General features: G+C 34.9%; 1 protein-coding gene across 2 annotated transcripts in view; it reads left to right on the top strand.

Moving 5' to 3' along the window:
• LOC107719565 (SH2 domain-containing adapter protein F-like) overlaps nt 1–10,029 on the top strand; it is a 34,901-nt gene extending 24,872 nt beyond the window's left edge. The window contains exons 6-9 of one of the 2 annotated variants that reach the window (XM_016527012.1): nt 2,378–2,455; nt 5,543–5,708; nt 6,547–6,666; nt 9,806–10,029. In XM_016527012.1, the coding sequence (XP_016382498.1) occupies nt 2,378–2,455; nt 5,543–5,708; nt 6,547–6,666; nt 9,806–9,992 (551 nt within the window). In that variant the 3' untranslated portion in view covers nt 9,993–10,029. The remainder of the gene's footprint in view (nt 1–2,377; nt 2,456–5,542; nt 5,709–6,546; nt 6,667–9,805) is intronic. The other variant, XM_016527013.1, reaches the window with a different exon arrangement.
• Nucleotides 10,030–10,050: the final 21 nt, after the last annotated feature.

The raw sequence follows: 10,050 nt of genomic DNA, 5'->3' as shown, positions 1-10,050 counted from the left end.
ATATTATATACAAATATTATATATATATATATATATATATATATATATATTAAAAATACAATACTTTATATATGCATAATGTAATACGCAGACAAGAATTAATAAATATTATTTTTTGTTACTTAATTGAAAAACAATACAAAAACATACCTTGTAATTAGGTATTTATTGTGATTATCAAGATATATTTTGAATATTGTAAAATGGCTGCAAAATATTGAGATTTACTTAGCTGTATCTCCCAACCTTAATTGTCACATTAGCAATAAAATCTGTGCATGTTAGATGCCACAACACGTGTTAATTGAATCCAGACACCAAGAAAAAAAATCCTCCAGATGAGGTATTACAGCTGACATAAAATGCTACCAAAGCATAAAACGCATTGAGTTTGTTACCTTCGGTAATAACATCTATTGTGCAAATTGAGACTTAATCACAGTTTTGCAGTGATGTAATATCGTTTATTTTTATTACATGCTCAAATGAGGCTTTCATTATTCCAGATGGGCTCTCGCACTTAGAGTAATCTGCCGTCTCTGCACATTTCTAGTCAGAGACGCATTTCGCTATAGCTTTGTACTTTAGTAGTAATGATGTACGAATGGTGTGGCCCTCTGTCCCAGCATGATGTATTGTAGCCAAGAGATGACCTTTGTGGCGGGTGGCTGTCGCTCTTCGGTGTGGGTTTTTTTGCAGGCCCACTAACAGGCACTGATGCGCTGCCCTTTGTCTGCCTGACTGTGTCTGACAGGCATGCTGGAACCACGGGAGTGATGGTACAGTTAATGTAGAGCATTACAGTCATACAGTTAAGGACCAGGAATATCTCAAGCCAGAGTGGATGGTTGTGCATGTGCACCTGTAAAACTAAGTACTTTAAAATGTATTTATAAAAAAGCAAGGAATATTTTAACAAATTTTGAAATAAAATATATATTTCAGTATCTTAATATTTTATGTGTGTGTGTGTGTATATTTTAAGTAGGTTTTTGTACTTTTACAGTTTATTAATAACGTATTCCCTGATATTTATATTGTATTATATACTAAATTTTTGTGTTTTTTTATTTATAAATTATTAATAAAATTTTTACACAACAGAAGTCTATTGATTTATTTAATTTCAATTTGTGTTTTTTATTTATGTTTCACTAATGTCAGTGTATATGTGTATGACAATATTTTACATTTCGATAATTACAAATAATTTCAGTAGTTGCATTACAATAACTAATTTACAAATATATGATTAATAGCATATTCCCTGATTTTTTATATATATATATATATATGTATTTTATATGGTTTGTTTATATTATCATTATTCAGTAATGTCAGTGTGTGTGTGTGTGTGTGTGTATATGTATCACTTTTTTTCTTTCACTTAGATGATAGAGTCCATAGGTGTGTAGTATAGTTTATCTGCATGGTTAGTCACTTCAATTGGTTCATTAAGAATTACGCTGGATTATTTGCGAAATCATCTGCATTATTGGTGGAATTAGGATGATTATTTAGAGGGTTAGCCGGGTTTGAAGGAGGATTAGCGGGTCCACTCTCTGATTCTGGTTCTCCAGATGGGACCATTGTACCGCGCCAGGCATCAATAATGCACAGGGAGCGGGGCGAAAGAGTCTGTGACATTCTGTCTTCAATAATTCACCAGTCAGTGGGGGGACGTATGGGCTCGCCTGTTTCTTTTTCCAAACATCACCCCGTCGTGTTTTTTTTTGAGAGGGCGCGATGAAGGGGGTGGAGGTGTCGGATGGTGGTCTGTTTATAAAGATGTCACACACCTCCCCTTTGGCCTATTCTTCATCTTGTAATCCTGTTTGAGAGTGTGATGTGCTTGTATGTGTTACAAGACGCCCCATGTAAGTGTGTGAGTTGGAATTGAGACGATTGGGAGTTTTTGGGCCGATAATTTAACTTTTTGAAGTTTTAACCCATTCTAGCTTGATAAATAGATAGTTAATTAAAACCAATTCCTAAAATAATCTGAGAATAAGATGAATTTTGGACCATACCTTTTGTTGTTTAGTGGAACATACATCATCAATTAAGTTCTTAATGGGATTCGGTATTTATTCTGAAAGTATTGGAATTCAAAAGCAGTGAAATGTGCATATCTAGCTTTAATACATCCCAATGGCTCCTGTTTGAGTGTGTATAAATGTGTTGGTAATGAGATTTATAGGATTGAGATGGTAATTAGATGTTGAGTCAGCTCTCACATTGCATTTCCTGCCTGATAAGCAATGCATGAACACCGACATCAGTGGATTGTCTCTCTTTTCTCAGTTATCTCTGTTTCTCACCATTCTCTCTCTGTCTTTCACTGTCTGCATCACTCGCTCGCTCTGCGCCGACATAGATATGAAAGATCTGACTGAGCTGCCATGGCCTCCTCCGGTCGGACAGCTGGAGGAGGAGCCCATCTGTGGCGAGCAAGGTGAACTTTAACCCCTTCTCCCCACTGCTGCCCCTCCAGTGTCCTGCATCTGTCCAGCTCGCTGATTCACTATTTTGCTAGAAACCTCCCGTTTACTTCCCATATGATTTAAATCACTTCCACTCAGTGCTGCTCTCATCACAGTAGCATGTGATGACTGCATGAGGTCAGTTCTGTCTTCCAGTTATGTTTTCACTAGGGATGACACCATATTACAATTCGAGCTGATATCAGTGTTGTTATTGTTAACTAAAACTATGAAAAATTGTTTTCATTGTCAGCGCCGATAGCCTTGTGGTTAGTGCGCCGACATGAGTTCCTGAGTTCGATTCCCGTCTCGAGGTCCTTTGCCGATCCCGCTCCCCTCTCTCCACCCAATGCTTTACTGTCAGCTCTCCACCTGTCTCTTTAAAAAAAGGCATAAAAAGTCCATAAATATAACTTTAAAAAAATATTTCCGTTAACTGAAATAAAACTGAAGCAAACTGATATAAATTTTAGATTAAAATTTTTAACTTAAACGAAAATTAAAACAGAAGTTTAAGCTGTAACAATATTACTAAAACTAAAATGAAATAAATAATTAAGCTTAAAGGTCATATGATGCGATTTCAATTTTTCCTTTCTCTTTGGAGTGTTACAAGCTCTTGGTGCATAAAGAAGATCTGTAAAGTTTCAAAGACTAAAGTCTCAAATCCAAAGAGATATTCTTTATAAAAGTTAAGAGTCAACCACGCCTACCTAAAACGGCTCGTTCTAACACACCCCCACATACCTACGTCACGATCTGGGAAAATTTGCATAACGCCGCCCAAATGTTCAAGCAAAGAAAGAAGGCGTAACTTTTATCCTCGCTGTGCGTTTCAGAAAGGCGGGGCACAGAGGAGATACAATAATTTACAGTATGTGGAAAATAATGTGTTTTTTGAACCTTAAACCACATAAACACATTTCATTACACCAAATACACAAAATAATGTTCTTTTTAGCAATGTCATATGACCCCTTTAATAGAAATATTTAAAAAAAATACAAAAACTAATAAAAAATGACAAAAGCAATAAAAATGACTAAAACGTATGCTAAAATTGAAATAAAGTCTGAAAATAAAAAAATAAAAGCTAATTCGAAATATCAATAAATATCATAACATATATAAATGACACTAAAATAACACTAGCCGATACAGATATGGCGATAATTAATTCCATTTTGTGATTGATCACCAATAAATGGCGGATATTGTAATTATAAAAGACTAAAAACTAAACTCAATCATTTTAAATGCAAATTTACAAGTGAATTTAGCCATCGCAACTTTATAATGTACAGTATGAAAAAAATTAGAACAGTATTTTTTTAGATTAACTTCAAATGACCGTTAGATGACAGCAAAAATAATCTTTAGGGATGCATGATATTGGATTTTGCCGATATTTTTCAACTCATTTTGGCCAATATCCAATGCCGATACTGATATATTTCCTTTGGTTTGGAAACAACACCTAGTCTCTCCTGTGCAGAGATTATAAACAAATTATTTTTAATTTTGGTTAGTTTTGTTAGAACTGAATAAACAATAATAGTTCTTTTTATAATGAGCGTACATTTGAAACATTTGAAAATAACTATAAAAAAATCACTAGCAAACTAAATCTAAAGCAAACAAGCTGTTAAAAAAAAAAACTTTTAGAGCTCCTTGTATGTTTTCATAATCCGTTTAAAAAATATATTACACATTAATGAATAAATCTTTATATACTGTATAAAATTATTTAATTTACAAGTCTCATGTTTGTGATTTTGTATTCATGCAAGCAATAACTTCTGACCTTTAAATCAAAGAAGACTCGTGATTTTATGACATAAATTACAGCTTTATATATTCAGAAACTCAATGTTAATGTTATTTGTGTATTTTACTTTTATTTTTATTACAAGTTGGCCTACAGCTCCCCCTAAATAAATAAAAGGCCTTAATGAACGGGCATTAGGACCCAGGGGAGGCTGCTGCTGCTGAAAGTGCTAGTAACGGTTTACTCTATTGTACAACTGACAGGTCATTCTGTACTTGCATTCTCAGATTAAATGCGGTGAATCAAAATGAAGTGAATCTAATCATCATTCAGGCAAAAGTTTGCTTTAAGAATGACCATACTGCTGATGTGATCTTATCGCTAGCACACTTTGAGCACATGTTATTCGTCTTACCGGCAAGGCATATCAGCATAATTTTTCATATCGATTCCGATAACGTTCTAATAATATAGTGCATCCCTGCTAAATGTAAAAACACAAGAAATGAGTATGTAGAATTAAATATCCACCCTACCGATAAATAAAAAAATACTGGCAGATAACCAATTAGGTACAGATAAATTGTGCATCCCTAGTGTCCACACTTGACAGCACAGTTTAATTAGGTGTGGCAACGATAATGTAAAAATGTGAGAAATGAGCATGCAGAAATAAATACCTATCTACCGATAAATCTACCAATACATTTAAAAATATCAGTTGATAACTGATAAGGTGCTGAAAACTTATGCATCCCTAGTTTTCACACTCGGTTTGATACTTGAGTTTGATTTCACCCCTCCTCTGGATCAGGTTTTTCACATTATGTTATTTGGCTCTGAACCCTAGTACGTTTGTGTTATAAATGTGCCACCTTAATTTCCTACAACCCTCCTGTTTTGTTACTCTTTGCTGTTCTGGTTTAGACTCCTCCTGCTGTGTTAACTGTCCTAACCAGGCATGATGTGACAAACATATCTGGTGTTTAATATCAGATTTATGAAACAGGATTTTCGACCGATGACATTTCACAATAGGTGGCTCAACCCCGTGCAACAAGATAGAAACCAATTGTCCGCTTTATTCACATTATGCCACAAACTATTCATCATGTGAACCCTAAATCTGAGATGATCATGATCGAGTTTTATTGTTTTGTCATGTCATTCCTAGTTATTACACAATGTTATAAAACCTAAAAAAAAAAATTTCAAACAACTTTTTCAGTCACTTTTCTACTGCTGTTTGACATTGAATTAAGTCTTTTTCTCTCTCACTGTGCCCATGCAGTGCAGTTTGAGGGTGCTGAGTGGGACCGTTCCTGTTCTCCCACAGAGCGTCTGAGGTGTTCCAGGCCTCTGCCAACCACAGGCAGTATGAAGCTACGCAAGCCCAACGATCCTCATTCCATGATCGGAGAGAGAGTGGATCCCACCCTGCCCCTGGAGAAACAAGTGTACGTCCAACACGCACCACAAACCATTAGAGGTTTGAAGAAAAAATTGAGAGGAACAGAGACTACTAAGCTAAAAATACCGCAATTAGAATGCTATCCCATAATGCATCTTGTGGCCTCAACATTGAAATTCTGTCATCAGTTACTCACCCTCATGTTGTGCCAAATCTGAGTGTACTTTCTTTTTGTGGAACGCAAAAGAAGATATTTTGAAGAATGTTGCAACTGTACAGTTAAAGTCATTGGGGTCCAAAACATCAAGATATTTTTTTTCTTTTGTGTTTCACAGACAAAAGAAAAAGTCATACAGGTTTGGAACGACATGAGGGGGAGTTAATGGTGACAGAAATTACATTTTTGAAAATTTCAAGGCACTTGATGCTCTCATTGCGACGTCTCGTACCTTTGGGAACGCCAACCTAGTGTGTTATTATTTTAGTGCTATGAGAATATGATTTATGGGGGCGGTGTGCATGGTTAAGCCATTAGAAAGCGCAGTCAAGTGCGTCCAAAATATTGCTGCAAATTAGTCAGCTGTTCAGGAAACAAAATTCCCCAGACACATCAGACGGCAGCTGGGGTCTCACAGGGGAACATGCCACGACAGTCACAAACACACGTTCACTTACAAAATATTTACAGGTGTCATATTCAACACATTTGAAGTATGATTTGGTATGATTAAACGGTTGATTTAGTTTTTTAGGAACATTTTCTATCCTCTTTGATCCTTAGAATTAAATTAGCTCTATTTGTTACTGTACCTTTAACACTTATGGGTTAATGACTTTTGTTATGATTTGCTGACCTCTTTCTTTGCATGCATGCTGTCTTTCAGATGGTATCACGGTGCTCTCTCGCGCTCAGAGGCCGAGTCTCTGCTGACCCTCTGTAAGGAGTGCAGTTATTTGGTACGAAACAGCGAGACCAGTCGCTTGGACTACTCTCTCTCTCTGAGGTACAGCACTGCACCTCTTCCACCATCCACCGTAGCAACATTTTATTTCTCCATTCCCTCCATTACCATTAAATGAAGTGAGCAAATCTCATCCCCATTACCCCATTTCAGCTAATTGCCTTGTGTTTTGCTTCATTTGTGTCTAGTTGTCTGTATCTTAGTTGTCTTTGTTCTTCATTCTGACCTACAATTTTTTTCCACCCCTCAGTAGAGTTAATCTTTTCAAAGAAAAGAAAATATTGCTTAATATAATATAATATAATATAATAATAATACAATATAATGTAATATGTTTTTAATTATATTGTGCATTTTATATGTATGCATATCTTACATCTATTTCCTTTATTTTATATAATAAATATAATAACATTTTATATAATAATATAATATAATGTTTTATTATATTAATTGTAATTAAATGTAATTACATTGTGCATTTTAGATAGATTTTAGATAGATTTATATCTTACATTTATATCCTTTTCTATTTTAACAATTATTTTATTATATATATTTAATTTTGTGTATTTTATAGATGTATATCCTACATTAAGTTACTCAATTTTTATATAATACAATATAATATAATAAAATAAAATGTGTTCATATTATAAATGTTAAACGGTATTAATAATTATCTATTTGATCTCACTGTTTGATCTCATATTTCAACATATTTGCTGTACTATTGTTTTACTGTTATCATACTGAATATTTTCTCATTATTGTGTTTTTTATTAAATTTTCTTTCTTGCCTCCTTGGACAAAACGGCCCTGTCTCATTTGCACACTGATGTGCTTTTCGATAGGTTATCAGCTCGAGCGATTGTGCTTATCTGGTCAAATCTCACAGTTCTAATTACCGTCTTGATCCAGAACCCCTGATCCCGCTCCCCTTTCTTCTTTTTCTTTTATTCTTCCCGAGCAGTAATCAGGCAGGTGAACAGCTCTTCAGTTCACAAAGCTTCTCCTGGCGGCGTTAATTAATATGAATGACCTGCAGAAAGCCGCAGGCACAAGCGGGAGGCCTTTCGCACACCTGAACGCACTCAGTAATCACACACGCCTAGTATTGCAAGCACACTTTATAAGTCACAGGCAAGAACACTCCAGAACATGTTCAGCAACATGCTGAGACTTTGTTCACATGAATCAGATTTTTACAAGCTTGATTCAAAACGCATTCGTACGACAAACGAATGAATGAACGGCGCTGTCTGATGTGATATGGTGGGCCGTCTACAGCCTCAGAGGCCTGATCCAAATCAAAGTGACAGCGGCTCAACGTGGAGAGCTTTGAACGAGCTGCCATTGAGATTCACAGGCTTTATTTTGAGCCCAGATTTTTCTATAAGTGACTCCGTTCGTCACCTGGCAGATAATACCTTGTTAGAGACGACGAACACGTTGAGTCTCGAATTTTAACGCACTGCTTGATTTTGAAAGGGGCGAGAGAGATGTTCTCAGCCTCCATGGGTTTTCATTCACACTTATTAAGGTGAATGGTATATAGTACAGTATGACAGCTTCAAACTAACAAATGACTTCCTGTTTCTATACATAGAAATCCAGCCTTTTGGGCTGAGCCGTCTTAAAGGGGAGGTCGAGAATAATATTCACACCAGACTGTGCTGAAGTTATGATATTCTTTTACACCATCACTCAGATTGTCCTATATATCGCCGGTAATCTTTTGTTCACCGCTGACCCAAATACCAGATTCACAACCCCACCTAGGGATCAGGTTATATTAAAGCTGTCGAGTCATGATAAAATGATCGGAATTTATCTGTGGTTAGATTGCTGCCATCTCTATTGCAGATCTATATTTCAAAAAAAAAAAGTACTATGATTCAAAGGCACCGTTTGATTACCATATTTATATACAATGGTCCTGTAAAGTACACTGTAAAAAATAAATCAGTTAAATAACCGGGAAAAAGTTCTGGCAGCTCACGGACATTTCTGTTAACTCTAAAACACAATTCAATGAAGTGTGAAATTCAAAATACAACTGTAAAACATAATTATGGAAAAATTCCTTCAAATTATACAGTATATTGTGCCCTATTTTTACAGATTTTCTTTTAGTGTGTACTTAAAAAACAAAACAAAACAAAAAAACAATATTGGCATGGTATCAAAGTAGATCAGAGCAAAGTATTTATATTGAATTTATTTGGGGGGAAATACTTTTTTGGGGTTTATTATTTATTTCATTGAACAAAGTATTTTTTAATTTTCATGTCATTATATTTTGTGGAAAGTATTTATTTGATTATCCAGGCTCATTGTTTTAGCATTTCATAGAACAGAGCAAAGTATTTTTATTATTATTATTATTATTTACTTTATTTTATTTTGGGTAAACATTTGTTTGATTTTCAGCCATATTTAATTTGTGCATTTTATAAAACAGGTTAAAGTATTTTTCGTTTAGTTTTGTGTTTTGTGCTTGTTTTTTTGTTTTGTTTCGTTTTTGTAAAATACTTTTTAAAATACCACAGTACTGGCATGGTATTGCAGCATCAAAAAAAAAAAAACTTGTATTACCATGATTTATTTGGTAAGGTAATACCTTGGTTTTTTAAATAGAAGTATTTTTTATTTTATTGTGGGAAATCATTTTTCCAGGTTTATCATTTATTTCATAGAACAAAGTTTTATTTTTTTTAAGCAATTTTCTTCAGGTTTACAGAGTACAGTTATGCTCACTATTAACTAGCTGCTTATTAGCATGCCTATTATTAACATATTGGCTGTTTATTAGTACTTATAAAACACATATTCTGCATAAACATATTCTACATCCCTAATCCTACCTAAACTTCACTAACTAATAAACTTAACTACCTTACTAACTATTAATAAGCAGCAAATTAGGAGTTTATTGAGGCAAAAAGTCATAGTTAAGGTTTGTTAATGGTGAGAATTGGACCTTAAGATAAAGTGTGACCACAGTTATTTTTTTTATTGTATTTTGGGGAAAGCATTTATTTGGTTTTCAGGCATAATTAATTTGTGAGTTTTACAGAAGTGATTAAAATCTGTTTTGTTTTTTGGAAAGCATTTTCCAGCTTATGTTGTTGCCCAACATGCCTGAAGATTAATGGCAGTGTTGCATATTCTTTTTCAGGAGCTGCCAGGGATTCATGCACATGAAGTTCAGCCAGTCCAAAGACGGCCGCTATATCCTGGGCCAGAACAGCCCTCCATTCGACACCATCCCTGAAGTGATCCACTATTACACCACACACAAACTCCCCATCAAAGGAGCCGAACACTTGTCCTTGCTCTTCCCTGTGCTGGTTCAGACTCTCTGATTGGTCAGAGCACTGCAGTCCTCATTGCTATGGGCGGATACATACAGCCAAGGGATAT

The sequence above is a fragment of the Sinocyclocheilus rhinocerous genome, unplaced genomic scaffold, assembly GCF_001515625.1.
Source record: "Sinocyclocheilus rhinocerous isolate Xijiao unplaced genomic scaffold, SAMN03320098_v1.1 scaffold1294, whole genome shotgun sequence".
NCBI lineage: Eukaryota > Metazoa > Chordata > Actinopteri > Cypriniformes > Cyprinidae > Sinocyclocheilus > Sinocyclocheilus rhinocerous.
This window is presented reverse-complemented; position numbering and strand designations above follow the sequence as displayed.